Here is an 18,632-nt window from a genome sequence, read left to right as displayed (position 1 = left end):
ATACAACCTTATCAACATTTTAAAGAAAACAATGACAGTTTATTTTTTAGGATCTTACCGGTCAGCTCAAGATAGACGCCAACGGCGGTGAAGAAGGACGTGGGGAGGGTGTTGGTGCCCCCGAGTCCCCTGGGGGCTGGAAGGATGTCATCAGAAAGGAGATCCATGAAAAGAGACCCTCCCCAAGTGGACGCAGCTTAGTAAAAGAGGTATTTGTTTAAATTTTATTCCAATGCATTACAAAAGTCGGTGATTTCTCTAAAAGTTGCTACCGAGCACAGAACCCCCCCCCCCCCTTATTTGTAAATAAATTGAAAACAAGATAGAGGTAGGAGTCTAACCCCTTGTATGTGCTTAAACCCTGCGGGTTCTGTACCTACGTTGTTTAAACCCTTCAGGGCTATCCTTTACTTTCAACCTAAACTAACACAAAATATAAAAAAGGGGGATTTCCCTGTGCTCGACTAGGCATAATTAGGGAAACCACACGAAGAAAGTCACTAGAGGACTGAATATAGTTTATGAGAAAATTCAAATGGTCAAAAAATATTTTTAAGATAGGGAAATGATAAAAATAAAATAAGTTTACAATTCATTGTCAAAAACTAAGGACACTTGTTGTCCATTAATAGCTTGACTTTTTCATCATTTAATTTTAATTTCTCGTATTCATTCTAATCCGGTGGATAGGAACCGGTTCTCATCCATACAAAAAAAACTATGTCTAGCATCGTATTATATCCAGCTTTCTACGAATACAAAAATGTACAATCATAAGATTAATACCAGTTTTTTTAGCCAGTGCTTTCGGCACCTCGGGGCTAAAAAAAACTAGTTTTAATCTCATTCATGTACATTCTATATCCGCGGAAAGCCGTTTATAATACGATGCGAGAAATAACTATTCTTAACCCAATTCTGGGGGGGGGGGGGTATAAACCTCCACCAAATTCGACTTTGCTAACACAAAACTCCGGAAAATGTAAGTAGCTACGACGTCACAAAGCAAATGCCAGACTGATATTCGCTATTAAAAATGAAATTTAATGAAGCACAACCAAATTAATTTGTCTTTTTGGTTCAATTGTTTTTTTTCTTATATAAGTTACTAATTAAAAGAATTAAGTTGTCCAATATAGCGAAGCTTAAAAGTAGTTAATAAGAAGATAAATTATAGTTATTTATAACACAGGGATCTAAAATGATAGGACAACTGACGATGAATTGATGTACATCCCTAACTATTACAAAATTACCCCTTCTGTAGATTACAATTAGTGGCTGAAACGTTTGGATAGTCAATTTAATGAACTAACTAATCAAAAGTTGATAAGCTAACGAATAAGAATAAGTTATTATAAAACTTTATGGGCTAATTTGATTTTTAGAGTAGCTTTGCTGGAAGTAAAATACTACTACTACGTTTCAGCAATTTATATTTATTTTAGTGTACACTTTCAACCCGGTATTATTTTTCATGCCATAAAAAAATATTTGTTCTTATATCATAGCAAAGCTACTATATAATTAACTAGCGGCTTCGCCCCTAGCCTCTAGGGTCTTTGCCCCAAGAGGTGATAAAAAAAAAATATTGCGAAAATCGTAAAGGACCATGGAAATCTCCTTCAAAAAAAAAAAAAAATGGGGGGGGATTTTTTGGTTTTTGGGGGGGTTGGGGGTGTCCCACCCCCCGAGAAAATAGCTTAAAACCACCACAGGACCAATAGTTAGATACCCTGAAGAGTAGAATCCGATCGGTTCAGTGGTTACCGAGATCTTAAGGGACAGACAGACAGACGGACAGACGGTCAGACGGACAGACAGACATCGTTCTACTTTGTATTATAGACTAGCGGCTTCGCCCCTAGCCTCTAGGGGCTTTGCCCAAAGAGATGACAACAAAAAAAATTCAAAAAAAAATAAGAAGAACTAAAGAAATCTTCTACAAAAGAAATTTTCTACAAAAGAAATCTTCTACAAAAGAAATCTTCTACAAAAGAATTCTTCTTCAAAAGAATATTTCTACAAAAGAATTCTTCTACAAAAAAAAAAAAAAAAAAAAAAAAAAAAATGGGGGGGATTTTTTTTTGTTTTTGGGGGGGTTGGGGGTGTCCCACCCCCCAAGAAAATAGCTTAAAACCACCACAGGACCAATAGGTATATACCCTGAAGAGTAGAATCCAATAGGTTCAGCGGTTACCGAGATCTTAAGGGACAGACAGACGGACAGACGGACAGACGGACAGACGGACAGACGGACAGACGGACAGACGGACAGACATCAAGCTACTTTGTATTATAGATAATAATAATAATACAATGATTGCTTTTAGGATATTTTCGAGTCAGATAAGAGAATCGGCGTTTTGGGAAACGGCGATTTTGGTCGCGCACTGGCGGGACGCCTAGCCCAGGCAGGTTATTCGCCAGTTATTGGCAGCAGAGATCCCACTAAATTCAGGTAAGGTTGCTTTCATTAAATTTCAGGGAATTTAAGGATACGACAATGGGCGATAAATTTATGTATAAACCCATTTGGGATAAACAAAAATACCCCTTTTGTAGATCAAGTTTGAACACTACAAGTAAGGAATCAATCTAAAATTTATTGTTAGAACCAAGTAAGAATATGGTTATAAAACTTTGAGTACCATTGTAATTTACAGTCCAATGTTACCTCCCTTCCTGTTAAATTTATGAAAGATCAATAAATTTGAATAAAAATGCGGCAATTCTTAATTTCTGTAATTTGCGGAGCAACAATGCTTTATAATTAATTTGTATCTGTCAGCCTGTCCGTCAGTTTGTATGTAACTCACATGAATTTAGAGCATTTGCGTTGTATTATAGCTTTCTGCCTTTTATGCTCTTGGAAGAAAAAAGGCATATTTTTTTTCTACTTATTCACCAATCAAAATCAAAGAATTCTCGATATTTTTTACGGTACCAAGCTCCTCTAAAACAAAGGTATCAAAAAAGCTTTTCTTAGCATAGTTTGACCATATACTAAAAGGCAATTGCCACCTCCCTACCCCTTTGAATACAAGGCCCTTAGATGCTACGGGTTTAGCCGCTAGTTAGTTTTATAAAACTTTATATACATATATTCTGTATTTCTATTAATTAAGTGCTTTCTTTAATCTATGTGCAAAATAATTCTTGCTTCTTTCTGCTAACATATTATGCAAAAAAAAATATGAAAAATTTGATATTTTAATGATCTGATGAAATAAAAGTTAAAACCAATATTTATATTTCAAAGAAAGGAATAAATATTAATTAAAATTATTTTTCATTTAAAATTAGTAAAATGTTTTAAGGCTTTATTTGGGGAGAATTTGCACCATCCCCCTTTTATATTTTTTTGTCAGGGGGAAGGGTGAGTATGATCAACTTGTTTTTTTTTCTCTCGTTGAACTTTTTCGAGGGAGGTAGGGGAAAATTGGCTGTTTATTACACTAGTCCCCAAAGTTTATAATAACGCTTTCTACAGAAGGGGTAATTTTGTTTTTCATTATTAAGGATGTACACAAAAATGTCTGTCTGTTTGTTTGTCTGTACCGATATTATTCTCCATAGACGTCCAAGCTTTTTTTTGTGGGGGGGGTAAAATTTTTTTAAGAGGGGGGTAAAATGAAAAAAAATTTGGGGTTGCCTACGGCACCTCCAAAATCGTTTGGGGGGGGGGGGGTAATCGCCCCATTATCCCCCCCTGGACGTCTATGTTATTCTCCCTTCGGGATAGCTTTTCATAGGTCCTTGGAAGGTTTATAACTACTTTTGGGAAGGGTACCACAACCCTCCCAAGAGAAATCGCAACAACAAAAATAACTAACCAAATCTAGCGGCCGTAAAAATATATTTTGTTAAACAGCTGATTGATTGAAAAGAAAACCTAAATGTATGAATAGTTATTTCTCGCATCGTATTATAAACAGCTTTCCGCGGATATAAAAATGTACAATTATATGATTAAAGCCAGTTTTTTAGCCCCGAGATGCCGATGGCACGGACTACACAACTAATTCTAGTCTTGTGATTGTACATTTTTATATTTGTAGAAAACTTTATATAATACGACGCTAGACATAATTTTTCCGTATGGGTGAGAACCGGTCATAATCCACCGGATATTAATCGGTTTCGAATGAATACGAGAAAACAAGTCTCAGTCCCAAAATGTTACATAATTAATTGTACATATTTCAATAATTTTTTTTGTAAAACTAAGCCGAGATCTTAAAGAATAGGACAATGGACGATAAATAAATCTTACCCTAAAATGTTATGCATGTAACGCTGCCTTTTAGTAGATTGTAAACTTTAGGAAATTTGTTTTCCGACATAGGTAACTCCAGGGAGTAAGGGAGGGGACAATGGATCGAATATTCAATTTTTAAGAGTCTCAGACTTTGGGTACTGGCTTAAAGGGAATGTGCACGAATTCAGCAGGTTCTGACTGACTTTGGGTACTAGCGCATCAATGCCCAGCTAACTAGCTGAGTTAGTGTTGAATATAGCACACAGAAAAGATGGCTGGTTTTAACAAATATTTTTTCCCAAGAAAATGTCATTTTATATATAGAAACTCTACTGTGATATTTATGTATTAAATAATCTAAGAACCCCTTGAATTTAAGTTGCAGTTAAAAATATATGAGAAGTTCTAAACACGATTTTTCTAGTGATTAATTACAGAATGTTTACTACATTGTGATGTATTGGTAATTTAATTTTCAAGTGAATGATTTCTTTCTTAGAACTAATTTTGTTCTAAATTATATTACCAGGATCCCCTTACAATTTTTGTCAAATTTTCTGGATGAATCTGGTTTTCCTTGCATTTTAGCGCAAACTTTGAATTAATTGCCCATTGTCCCCTCCCTTACTCCCTGGGTAACTCCCTTCCAGTTTCTTAATAAAAAAAAACTAGGGACCACCTCCTAGAGTTGTTTTTGTATTCAAAAAGGTAGGAAATTGCCTAAAACAGCCAAAACATTGGGAACTTTTAGAAGCGCTCCTAAAATGGAGAACTTCAACATAATCTTAACAAACATTACTACTTTGCATAAAAGGACATTAAAAAATACTATGATGTAAAAATATTGCTTGGCATTTTGATTAAGAATGTAGAAAAAATCCGCATACTTTTACATCCGTGTAGTGTTTAAAGACACTAATTGCCATGGAAGAGGGAATATTGGACTGCAAATAACATCAGTACCCAAAGTTTAGACCCAAACATTGGGTACTTGAAATGAGTTGTAATAAGTTTGGTTCCAAACTAGGATTGTCCAATCTTTTCAACCAATAAAATTTTGGGTAATTTTATCTATCATTATAGCGGTTGTAACGGCGGTTCAGCTGCGATTGATAATTCTTAGTAATTCGTTTATATTAAACAAGAATGACAACTTCCATATAAGCGAAACTCTAAACTCTGGCAGTAAGAAAAACAACCATTAACAGTCTTAGAACATAAAAGTAGAATGGTAATTTATTAATTGAAACAAACTTGCTTGTAAATTTGTAGCAAATTTGGTTGAATAGAGGATACTGTTAAATCTTTAGAACTTTATAATATAAATGATTCGCTTATATCATTGTACCTCCTTATCATAAGAATCCTTATGGCAAACATCAGATAAAGAGGATGATAATTGCATATATTTTTTTTGTAAAAAAATTAAAATCCATCATGTTTTAAATGTACGAACGGACTTTCTGGTAATGATTAACGAATTGTTACGCTTTCTAAGTCGTACCTAACTGATGTAGAAATCCCCTGCATGCAAAGTTTGGAATCGATGGAAATATGGCTAAATAAGCTATGTTTAAGGAAAGTCTGCTTTTAAAAAGCACTTGTTAGAGTTGCGAGGGGGGGGTGTATAGTTGGCCCACTGCAGTTATGGGGGGATGTTGTTTTTTTTACATCTTTGACATTTAGCAAACAGAGGAAGATTATCTTAAACAGAATCAGATTCACTCATGGAGGGAGGGAGGGGACATTAGACTTTGTAAATTACACTGGTACCCAATATATATAGCTTGTTCGTTGGGTCCAAAATTTGGGGAATTTTTATTAGATTTTAATTAATTTGTTCCAACTTCCAAACTTTACAACCTATAATTTTAATCTAGAGAAGGAGAATGTTTATTAATTTATCGTCGATTGTCTTATCACCAAATATTCCCGGGTTTAAGGGACAGGGCAATGGCGGCTATTTTAATCTACAAGTCTTCTTTCCCCCCTATCCCCTCTAAAGTATTTATACGCTATTAAATTTAAAATTTTGCAAATGAGAATTGGTGTGAATATCATTTAATCTTCCAACGTCCTATCCATTAATCCATGGAATTACTCCATTTTTTTGGGTGTGTTTTATCCAGGGATAGAAAGGGATAAGACAATGGCCGATAAATTGATGTACCTCCCCAATGATGATGAACTATATCACCATCAATCAGTGGTTTAAATCTTTGGACACTGAACCAATCAATAAAAATTCAATAAAAGAATTTAAAGTTGTTAAGCTAATGAATAAGAAAATATTATTATAAAACTTTGGGGACTAGTGTAATAAATATCCCAATGTCCCCTCCCTCCCTGAATCATTATATTCTCGCTCCTATCTTACATGATTTTCGACAGGTATTGTAAATAAATCACTGAATACGAAATAATAATAATATCCTTGTTGCAGAGTAGCTTTGCTACTATAAAAATGACACAAAGACACGAAAACCTACACACACGTCCTAAATAAATCATTTTAATACAGGGACTTATGGGAATAAGACAATGGCCCATAATTGATTTACATTTCCAATGATGATAGCCAAAATTACCCCTTCTGTAGATTACAATTAGTGGTTGAAACGTTTTGACACCTAATTAGCCAACCAGAATTTAACAAAAAAAACAATGTTATTAAGCCAGTAAATAAGAAAACGTTATTATAAGACTTTAAGGATTAGTGTAATAAACAGCCTAATGGCAACTCTCGCCATGATTTTAATGACTTTGTAAAAGTGTGAATTCACTTCCGCTTATTTTCACATCTGCATACTTTTTCATTATATAAAAGTAACATGATGTCTGTCTGTTTGTGTTTACCGAAGGATCTCGATAACCGCTAAACCGATAAGGTTATCTTGTATAGTGCAGCTTTCTATAGGTCCTGGAAAGAATTATAACTATATAAGAGGAGGGTACCACCATCCTCCCAAGATTAATCGCCCCTAGAAAAAAATTTAACCCGCCTCCCAGCTATCATTTTGATACAAACATAAATGTGGGAAATTTTGAGACAATCACATAGGGGCAACAAGGGGCAACAATTCACCAACCCCAAATCAAGTTTTAAACATTCTATGAGTATTATCATACCCAATGTACATCAGATTTCAAAGGAATCGTAAAAATATGCTTTTTAAGTAAGCATTCTAATGCATGGAAGTCAAGAAATGCAAAAATATTCTTACAGAAAAAGGCATACTTTTTGTGTTTCACCAACAATTTTCAAAGTATTATAAAATCTCTTAGAATTAACGTAATTAGACAAAATAACTTCTGATGAGTCATGCATTACATATATTTTGACAATATAAAAGAAAAAAACACAAATTGAAGAAATTAGTCCTAAATAATTCTAGTTGAAGTCAAGATTTTAGTTTTTATTTGTTTGTTTTTAATCAACATTTAAGAAGACAGTAAGAGGAAACATGTTTTCGCTGGGTGTCGCCAGCTAAAAAAAACTATATTTGATTACCCAAAGACATATTTTAATCGCCAGTACTGGTTTCATTTACCCCCCCGCGCCCCCGTAGGTGTTTTTAGCCTGTTTTCTGAACGTGGGTGCACGAAAAGCTTGTAAGAAAAGGCGTTTAAATGCGCTTTTAAAGTCAAAACTTAAGATATAATACAAATAAATAAAAGACACAGAAACATAGACATATTGGGAAATATTTATTCTGACTTAGAATTAAAGTTAATAATAAATATTTTCAAGTTCTATTGCACTTAATGATGGGGAGGAGAGGGGGGGGGCGGCTAAACCTAAATCTAAACCTCTTTATGTTTGATGTTTTAACCCATTAGTGCCGAGCGCCACTTTTATGGGCCGATCGAGCTGTAAGTTTCAGGGAAGCTTTATAATGGTCAAAACGGAATTCGTATTTTTTTGTTTTGCTCTAGTGGCGTGCTCAGGAAAGTTGCAAAAAAACCCGGTTCGGCTTGGCCATAAATACCAACCAGGCATTAACACCCGTTTTTGGTGCTTTCCCCCAGTTTTAAAACCCGGTTGACCTGTATAAACCCGGTTATTTGACCAAAAATCGAAAAATGTAATTTTTGAACGCCAAAAGTGAGATGAACACTTTTTAGAACTTTGATACGATCCGTAATTGAAAACTACACAACCTCATGTAATCTAAAGAGCTACAAGTATAATACGAAGCGATTTATTTCAAATTTCGTGTTTAGCCGGCGATTTCGGGTAAAAAAACCCTGTTTTGTTGTTGTTGTCAAAAAAGATCTATTAGTGAAACCAGGTAATAAAAATTTCAGACTCAAAATGGAAATGCCGAACCGGGCCTATATAGGGCGTAAAAAAACGATAAAAAAATCATATAAAAAATAATAATTTAAATAAAACGAATTCACAAATAGATGTACTTGTCAATAAACTTTAGATTTAACAAAAAAAATCAGTGACTTTACTATAAAAACAAAAAAGTTAGATGGGGTATTTTGAATTTTCATGATTTTCAAACTTTGTTGATCTATACCGGCAAACGGAAGTAAGCAAAACTACCTGCTCCAGGGGGAAATGAAAGCAAGGGTAGTAGAGGGGGGATTCATACTGAGAATGATGCAATTATGAAGCCGAAAACCGGTTTTTTTACATTTTCTGGCACCGGGTTTTAAAACCCGGTTCGGCACTAATGGGTTAATGTAACTAAATAATCGTTTCTATAGATTATTACAAATATCAGGGATCTAAAGGGATAAGACAAAGGTCAATAAATTGTTGTACATCCCCACTGATAATACACAAAATTACCCCTTGTGTAGATTAAAGTTAGTAGTTAAAACGTTTGAACACACAACTGTAAAACTTTGGGGACTAGTGTTATAAACAGCCCAATGTCCCCTACCTCACTGCGGAAAGGTAAAGTTAATATGCAAATAACGTGAGGTTCTTATAATCATTCTAAATTGGAATTAGCAAGTAGTCTATCTGTCTGTCTATTGGTAATGCTTTGTTTTTAAATTATGTAGTTACAGGGTATTCATGTTTAAAGTCAGCAGTTTTATTAAGAAAGGGAGGGGACTGTTAATTACACTAGTCCCCAAACTTCAAAGTTTTATAATAACGTTCTTATATTCGTTAGCATAAGAACTTCAGGAAAATTAATTGATTTTTTATTGGTTGGTTCATTAAGATGAGTGTCAAAACTTTTCAACCACTAATGTCATCTACAGACAAATAATTTTGTAATATAATTTATTAAATATGTATCAATATTGGGGATGTACATATTAATCGGTTATTGTTTTGTTCCTTAGATCCCTAGGTGTTAATATATAATACAAAGTAGCTTGATGTCTGTTTGTCTGTCCGCCCATCCCTTAAGATCTCGCTAACCACTAAACTGATTGAATTCTACTCTTCAAGGAATATATCTACTTGTCCTGTGGTTGTTTAAAGATCTTTTTCAAAAATAAAAATCCCCCTCAATTTTTTCATATTTCTATAATTAGGGTTGGTCCGTTCGTACATCTGGTACAGTTAGCTCTTTTACTTAACTTAAACAGGCTAGAATTGTCCTATCGATCTCAAACTTCTCATGCTGGATTCTACAACAGTTAGGTACGACTTAGAAAGCACAGCAACTCTATAATCGTTACCAGAAAGTCCTTACATCCATTTATAACAAGCTGATTTTTACTTTTTTGACAACAAATAATGGTTTTGAATGTTAAAAATATCCTATTCATCTGATTTTTTGAATACTGATTCCTATTTCAATAACATCTATCGTTATAAGCAAAGCATCTCTATAATCAAGTCCTAAAAACGTCAGTATGTCCTTAAACAGTAACATGTATTTAATCAGTTTTAATTACAATTTTGTATAGACATGCATTAATATTCAGTTCTGACACTTCACAAGTGTTAATGTTCGTTTGTCCTTCCATTTCAGAGCTTCGCTTCTTTCATGGATGTTGTCATCCTTGTTCAATACCTCTTGGGGCAAATCCCCTAGAGGCTAGGGGCGAAGCTGCTAGTATACATATAAACAGTAAACAAGAATCATAATATCATTATAAATATAGATATTAGTTAATAAAAATTTATGTTAATCATGCCCACATTTATAATGGATTTATTAAACATAAAAATAAAGTGAAACTTGTAGCTTCCTAAAATAAGGATCCCCATCCACCCCCATTTACACCATCCCCTCCCCTCCTACTGAAATGAATTCCATGACCCCAAATTTGACACTTTGAACACTAAAATCGGACTACAATTAACCTAGTTACACTTTAAAGGGCCCAAAAAGCTAGTGATAGGGTAGCTGCGCTACTAAAAAATTCTCATATTGCTCTGATAACCAAAACCCCTAATTAGACATTTTAAACACGAAATTCAAGATAGTTGATGGATAGATAGATGGATAGGTAGATGAATAGATATATGGATAGATAGATGGATAAGTAAACGGATAGACAGATGGATAGATGGATGGATAGATAGAGGGATAGATTGATGGATGGATAAATTGATAGTTGATGGATAAAGAGATGAATAGTTGATGGATAGATAGATGGATCGATATATAGATGGATAGATAGATGGATAGATAGATGGATAGATAGATGGATAGATAGATGGATAGATAGATGGATAGATAGATGGATAGATAGATGGATAGATAGATGGATAGATAGATGGATAGATAGATGGATAGATAGATGGATAGATAGATGGATAGATAGATGGATAGATAGATGGATAGATAGATGGATAGATAGAAGGATAGATAGATGGATAGATAGATGGATAGATAGATGGATAGATAGATGGATAGATAGATGGATAGATAGATGGATAGATAGATGGATAGATAGATGGATAGACAGATGGATAGATATATGGATAGATAGATGAATAGATTGATGGATAGATATATGGATAGGGTAAGGGGGGACTATTTTCTGGAGGGGTTAATCTGGTAATTTTCTATCTACCTTCATAATAATAGGTAGATAAATAGATATATGGATAGATAGATGGATAAGTAAATGGATAGACAGATAGATAGATGGATGGGTAGATAGAGGGATAGATTGATGGATGGATAAATTGATAGTTGATGGATAAAGAGATGAATAGTTGATGGATAGATAGATGGATCGATATATAGATGGATAGACAGATGGATAGATAGATAGATAGATAGATGGATAGATAGATGGATAGATAGATGGATAGATAGATGGATAGATAGATGGATAGATAGATGGATAGATAGATGGATAGATATATGGATAGATAGATGGATAGATATATGGATAGATAGATGCATAGATTGATGGATAGATATATGAATAGGGTAAGGGGGGGGCTATTTTCGGGAGGGGTTAATCTGGTAATTTTCTATCTACCTTCATAAAATGACCTTTATCTCCATGTTCCTTTCAAATGACAGAAAAAAACATAACCGCAAATTTGTTTGTTGTTAAATTACCTACAAAAAAGTATTAAATGAAATTTTTGTGAGATGAATTTTAAGGGTACTAAATAATTAAATCCCCTTTTTGGTTGATTTGCCCCAATGTGCAATGGCCGAAAAATTGATGTACAACTTCAATGATGACTCACAAAATTACCCCTTCTGTATAGTGGTTGAAAATTAGTGGTTGAAACGTTTGAACACTTAACTTAATAAACCAATGAATCATTAAAAGTCCCCAAAGTTGTTAAGCCGATTGTCTCTCTCTCTCTCTCTCTCTCTCTCTCTCTCTCTCTCTCTCTCTCTCTCTCTCTCTCTCTCTCTCTCTCTCTCTCTCTCTATCTATCTTTCTCTCTCTTTGGGAAACTTGTATTTAACAATATGCGTTTTGATGATTTGCTAATGTGCTACATGTGGGGAAGTGAAGACCCATCCGTTGTTAATATAAGCCTCAAAATATGGTAATTGATTCTGTAAGCTTATCAGGGACATATGTTTTTTTTTAATGATTTTACTTAAAAAAACCTTTTTTGTCTTAAAATTGTTGACCTATGAAAATTAAAGCCCCTCCCCCCCCCCTTATTTTTTAAATTATTTAAAGTAAGAGGTGCTGCCATTTTTTACTGATTTTAACAAAAAAGTTATCTATTAGGCGAATTAATTCCATTTCACATTGCCGAAAATGAAAAATTTTGTTGGCGTAGAGTTGGCGCAAAACTTGTTTTTTGATGTTCTTTCATGGAAGTGGGTAAGAAGGGGAGAAAAAAGGGAAGGGGGTTGTGGGAAAATTTTTAATTAGGATTATTTGCCAGAATCACATTCCCTCTTCCCTGGCATGAAGAGGTCTAGAGTTCAAGCGACACCAAGCCCCCAAAAGAAAAAAATAATTTTCGGGACAGAAAAACTTACAGTTTTCTATCCTTTTTTCTCTGCATTGAAGATGCGTTAAATTATGTACCCACCCACTTACAATTTTATATGGATTAAAAAATGCTGAGTCTTCTAGGTGCTTTATAAGCTTATTTTTGAAAATATGACCTAAAACCGTTATCTATAATACAAATTAGAATGATGTATGTCCGTCCGTCCGTCCGTTGGGGACACCCCCAACCCCCCAAAAAATAAAAAATTCCCCCCGTTTTTTTTTGCTGAAGATTTCCTTGGTCCTTTTATGAATTTTGCAAAAAAAAATTTTATCACTTCTTGAGACAAAGCCCCTAGAGGCTAGGGGCGAAGCAGCTAGTTATTATATAACTTAATTAACTATTATTAGTAATCTTTTATTCCTGTGCTACTTTTGCACTTATTTATCCTTGTTGATTAGTTGTTGAAACATATAGACACCTAACTTAATGAACCAACCAATCAAAATTCAATAATAGTCCCTTAAGTTGTAAAGCCAACAAATAAGAAAATGTTATAACACTTTGGTGACTAGTGTAATAAACAGCCCATTGTCCCCACCCTCCTTGTTGAACTTTGATTCTTCTCATAAGAAAATAAGTTTCAAATCTTCGTGCTTTCCCACAATGTGCTTGTTAAACAATGATAACCCCTCCCCCTTATTTTTTAAATAAATTGAAAATAAGTAGGATGGGGTAGTTGCCCCCACCCCTACCTTTAACAAATCCTTTTGGGAGGCCTAAATCTGTGAAGTCTAGAGCCCTAACCTTGCGGGGCTACTCAGAACCCAATTAAACCTAACCTAAAAAAGGTTGGGGTTGGGGGGCGGTATCAATGCTCAACAAGGTACTTAATGTAAAAGAACCTAAATCTTTATCTGACATCAAACAGATAAAATTAAATTAGACTCGCTATACATCTGCACAGATGGTGCGCTATCACGGCCGAGTAGATTTACAAGAACCGTCGCCGCCAAAGTTATAATATTTGATCCAATAATATTGTAATCGGGTGACTTTATTACTTTTCGATTTTTGATTGGCAAAGTGCTCGGTTTAAATAGTAGTCACATCATACCATAGACAGCTTTCCGCGGATATTAAAATGAAAAAGTATTAAATAATTTAATAATTAAAACCAGTTTTGTCAGTCCTGAGGGGCCGAAAGCACGAACTAACAAAATTGGTATAAATTTTATGGTTTTTACTTTAATATTCGAGGAAAGTTGGATGTAATACGATGCTATACATGATTTTTCAGTATGGCTGAGAACCGGTTTTAATCCAGCAGCTATTAATAGGATTCAAAGCCATACTGAACATAACATTCTAGCAGTGTCAAATTAATGTGATCTTCGCTAAAATATTAATTTTTTAGTATAGAAATGTTCGCACACCATTCAAAAGCTCGCTGACATTTTGCTTCTTTACATACGTTTATGCTTTTTTTTCTTAATGTTTTTACGTTACAGTTAATTTAGCTTTGTTAGAGAGAGAGGGGACAATGGGCTGTTTATTACACTAGTCCCTAATGTTTTATAATAAGTTAATAACGTTTTCTTATTCGTCAGCTTTAAAACTTTGGGAATTAAGTGAACTTTAGTTGGTTGGTTTATTAAGATAGGTGTTTTTGACCACTAATTTTACGCTATAGAAGGGGTAATTTTGTTTAATAACAATGGTTATGTACATCAATTTATCGGCCATTGTCTTATCCCTTTAGTTTTATAGTAAACATTTGTTTATGGGAGGGGGGGGGGGGTTGAAAATACCTCCCCCTCTCCCAAACGAAAAACATCCATTTGGTTTGTGGTATCTCTATTATGAATCCTAAATCAATATAAATTGAAATTTTGCTTATTAAGTTTTGAAACTCTACATGTAAGTGATATAATGTTTGTTAGTCCAACAGTCTGATTTGAGAGCTTTGCTTTTATGGCTCTTGTCATTGGAGATACGGCAAGTGTCATGTGTGACGTCATAAAAAAACGTCAAAAAAGTAAGGATGAGAGGAAAAGTAGGAAAGGAAACCCCTAAAAAAAGATGGATTTAACGTATTTTTATGACGTCACACATGATACTTTCAGTGTTTCCCCGGTTATTTGTTGAATTTAAATGTGTATTTTAAAATAAAACTAAAGAATAATATTTTATGTTATTTTACAAAAACGCCTTTTATTTTCTAAGTTGAACTTCTTTCTGTGCATATCTTGACATTAAGCTCATTCAAAACCACAAGTTTTTTAGTAGTTGCAAGGCTACTCTGTAATTACAGTATTTATATTCGTCCGTCAGTCGGTATAATTGTTTGTGTACTACTATAACCCTAGAACCGACGAGTATACACCACTTCTTTCTTTTATATCAATTATATTACAGTATACTGTTCTTTTTGCCATCAAGTCCATTTTTAATCCTCCTTTTATTTTCAACTTTTTATTTAAAGGTCTTTGTTAACCTTGCGGGGCTCTTCTTATCACTACTTAACCTAACCTAAAATAATATTTCCAAAAATAACTATGTTAATTATTTTCTTATCGGTGTAATAGTTACTAACCGCATCGTATTACAGACTACTTTCCGCGGATATTAAAATGAAAACTTATAAGATTAAAACCAGTTTTAATAACCCCGACGGACTGTAAGCCTAAGCTTACAGAACCAGGGATAAGGGATAGGAAACCTGGCCATAAACTAGGTCTCGGCCTGATATTGAAAGGGATCATGCAACTTTTACCATTTGCCTAATTTAATGACCTTACTGGCGGACTGCTCATATTGGCTACCGCTCTAAACCAATAGTGTTCTTTGATTTGGGCTTGTTTTGTATCAACCAATCACCAATTGGCGGAAATTTTAGAAGCAGACATTTCTAGAAAAAATAATGATTTGTCTGCTACGAAAAAATAAATATAAATGGTGTTAGATCACATTAGTTTAATTATTAAATCTGCTTAGAGTTAAACATTAAAAAAGGGCCATATAGAAAAAACAAAAAAAACGGGATTATTTTTTTGGAAAGAAGGTAGCTACGAATTTTCATTTGGTAGTTTATAAATTAGATGTTGTATTTTGAATTTTAAAAATTTAATACGGATTTGATACAACACCTTAACCCTAATTTTTGTACAATACAACACAGTACAGATATATCATTACATTATAGTATCCAAAGAACTTGATAGAATGTTACCCAAGTGCATATTTATTTATTTATTTTGAATTTTAATTAGCAATGAAATTTTCAAATAAAATTTTTACTCATTAATAAAAATGCAAATAATACAAACTAAAATCTGTCTGAGGGAAACCCAACGATAGCTTTCTAACAGTTCAAATTACCAAAGTAAAAGATAAAAAATTTTGGGAGAGAAAAAACATCATTTTAACAAAAGCCATTAATATATAGATTTATAAAAAGTTATGTTTTTACTTTAAACTAGCTACCTGAATTTGATTCTATACTTTATCTACACACACACACACACAGCTTTTTCATTAGCGTTTAGGACGAACCACTGCGCCATCCCAAAACTGGTTTTTTAGGCCTAGGCTTAAAATAGGTCTGAAATAATATTTTCCTACGTTTCCCATCCCTTATCCCTGTACAGAACTGGTTTAAATTTCATGATTTTTAGTTTTATGTTCTTGAAAAATTGTTTAAAATACGATATGATACATTATTTTAAATTATGGAATAAAATCAGTTCTAAATCCATAGTTGAAAAAGGTTCTTTTGCAAATATTAAAGAACATGTCAAGCATTTTATTGGTTCAACAGACTTTTTATGATAACTGTGACAGTAAAATAACTGGCTAGTTAGTCAGTAATTGTGCTGTAATTATAGTTTTTCCAACCCTAAGGCCCTGTCTGATTGTTATGGGGTGGCCTAAAAGGTTTGTGTTTATCAAAGCAGACGAAGTCCAATCTGTACCACTTTTGCACCTCTTTTGATTCCCGTGACGTCATAAAATGAGGGAGATGAGAGAGTGGGAAAGAATACCCCTAAAAAAAGAGATGGAGAATATGACGTTAAAAGTGGTACAGATTGGGCTTTGTCATCAAAGCATGATTTTTTGCATTTTAATTTTGAGGAGGGATGAGAAACTGGACTTTAAATAACACAGATAATTAAAGTTTTAAAAGAACATTGTCTCATTTCTTGGTTTTAGGATTTTGGGTACTCATAATAAGTCATAATGCATACTAACAATGTCCAAACTTTTCAACCAATATTTTAAATCTATCTAAAACACCAATTTACCGTCCATTGTCATATACCTAAGATATATCACCACATCTAATCTATCCCCCACCCCTTCCCACTGAAAATAGCTTAAATCCATCTCTTTTGTATTCTAGTTTGATATGTTCTTTCAAATACAAAAGCTAGTAAAAGTGGCTGACTCAGATTATGACGTCAAAAATATTAATAAATGAGAGGCCACTATAAATTTTATCATTGGTCAATTACAGTGTATACTGGCCTCTCATTGGTTAATTTTTTTTGACGTCATAATCTGAGTCAGCAATTTTTACTAGCTTCTCAAATACGATACTGCTCTAGTTATCATTAAAGTTTACCATCTCAAAAAAAAAATTTATATTGCACTTGGTTCTTTTTTAGAAGCATGTACAGAGTTTTGCAAGGCATAATAATTACTTTGTGTGAAAAAAATTTGTTTGTGATGGGAGGAGGTTTTTTTTAACCACTTAATCTTATTCTTATTGGTGTTTCAAAACTATCATTGTTCCAACTAATAATTTTATTCTACAGAAGGGGTAATTTTGTTAGTCATTATTGGGAATGTACATCAATTTGTCGTCCATTGTATTATTGCTCCCTGATTAATTTGTGGTAAGAAACCCACACCCCACTTGACAAAAGAAGATAATAGGTCGTGCTATCATATTGGATATAGGATATACATGGATATATTGACAGGGGAAAATTTGTCGTCAATTTAGCTTGCTAATATAGACTTCATTTATTGGTGAGTTCGTTCGTCCAGTAGGAAGGCGGGGAAAGACTAAAGGGGTTGAAAGGTTAATGCTAGCATCAATTTATCATATTACATGAAAATATGGTGCAAATCCAAGTAATAATATATTAATTGTCTTAATCTTCTTTTTATAGTTTTTATTTTAATATCCGCGGAAAGCTGTCTATAATACGATGAGATAAATAACTTATATTTTTATTATTAAAGGAAAATAGTGCACAAAAATTCACATGCGAGATGTGGTGAAACCATTAAGGGAGGAAGGGTAAGGAAATGCAGGCCTTCCAAATATCAAATTTTATGGGGGTGTTGACACCCCTCCACAACGACCTACCGCACATAGGAAAGCTTCCCTTTATGTACATAGAATTTAGTGATTCAGTTGTTAGCGAGATCATAACGGACAAACAAAATTAAAATAAGGAAGAAATTTCTAAGAATGAGTTGACAATTTTTTTTTAATCTTCGAAACCAAGGATAATTATTTTCATAGGTAGCATTGCATTAATTAAATCTGTGGTAGGTAGGAAGGGGACATTGGACTATAATTCATTACGGTACCCAAAGTTTTACAAACTTGATCTCTTATTTTATTGCTTAAAACTTTGGGTACTTTTTAAAATCTTGATAGGTTGGTTTAAAATAGCAGTATCAACGCTTTAGAACCAATAATTCAAATCTGCAGCAGGGATAATTTTGTTTATCATCATAGGAATATACATCAATTAGACTGCAATTGTCTTAGAAAATGAAATATTGTGCTGTTATTATATAAAGAACTAGCGGCTACGCCCCTAGAGGCCTCTAGTGGCACTTTAAATGTTTTTGTTTGTTAAATTTAATTTTTTAGTCAATTTTTTTGTCATTTCTTTTGGGAGAGTGGTAGTACCCTCCCCCAAAATAGTTAAAAACTTTCCCAGGACATATGAGAATCTACCCTGTTAAGGAGAACCCGATCGGTTTAGCGGTTAGCGAGATCCT

General features: G+C 33.7%; 1 protein-coding gene across 3 annotated transcripts in view; it reads left to right on the top strand.

The window, feature by feature from the left end:
- Positions 1-18,632, top strand: part of LOC145306548 (metalloreductase STEAP4-like) — a 73,243-nt gene that overhangs the window by 33,091 nt on the left and 21,520 nt on the right. For all 3 annotated transcript variants that reach the window (XM_080148731.1, XM_080148730.1, XM_080148732.1), the window contains exons 3-4: positions 51-209; positions 2,334-2,461. In XM_080148731.1, coding sequence (XP_080004857.1) covers positions 51-209; positions 2,334-2,461 — 287 coding nt within the window. The remainder of the gene's footprint in view (positions 1-50; positions 210-2,333; positions 2,462-18,632) is intronic.

This window comes from Acartia tonsa, chromosome 14 (assembly GCF_053477335.1).
Source record: "Acartia tonsa isolate MP-2025a chromosome 14, ASM5347733v1, whole genome shotgun sequence".
In the NCBI taxonomy this organism is placed as follows: Eukaryota; Metazoa; Arthropoda; class Copepoda; order Calanoida; family Acartiidae; genus Acartia; species Acartia tonsa.
Note: the sequence above shows the minus strand (reverse complement) of the source record. Positions and strands in the feature narration are given on the sequence as shown.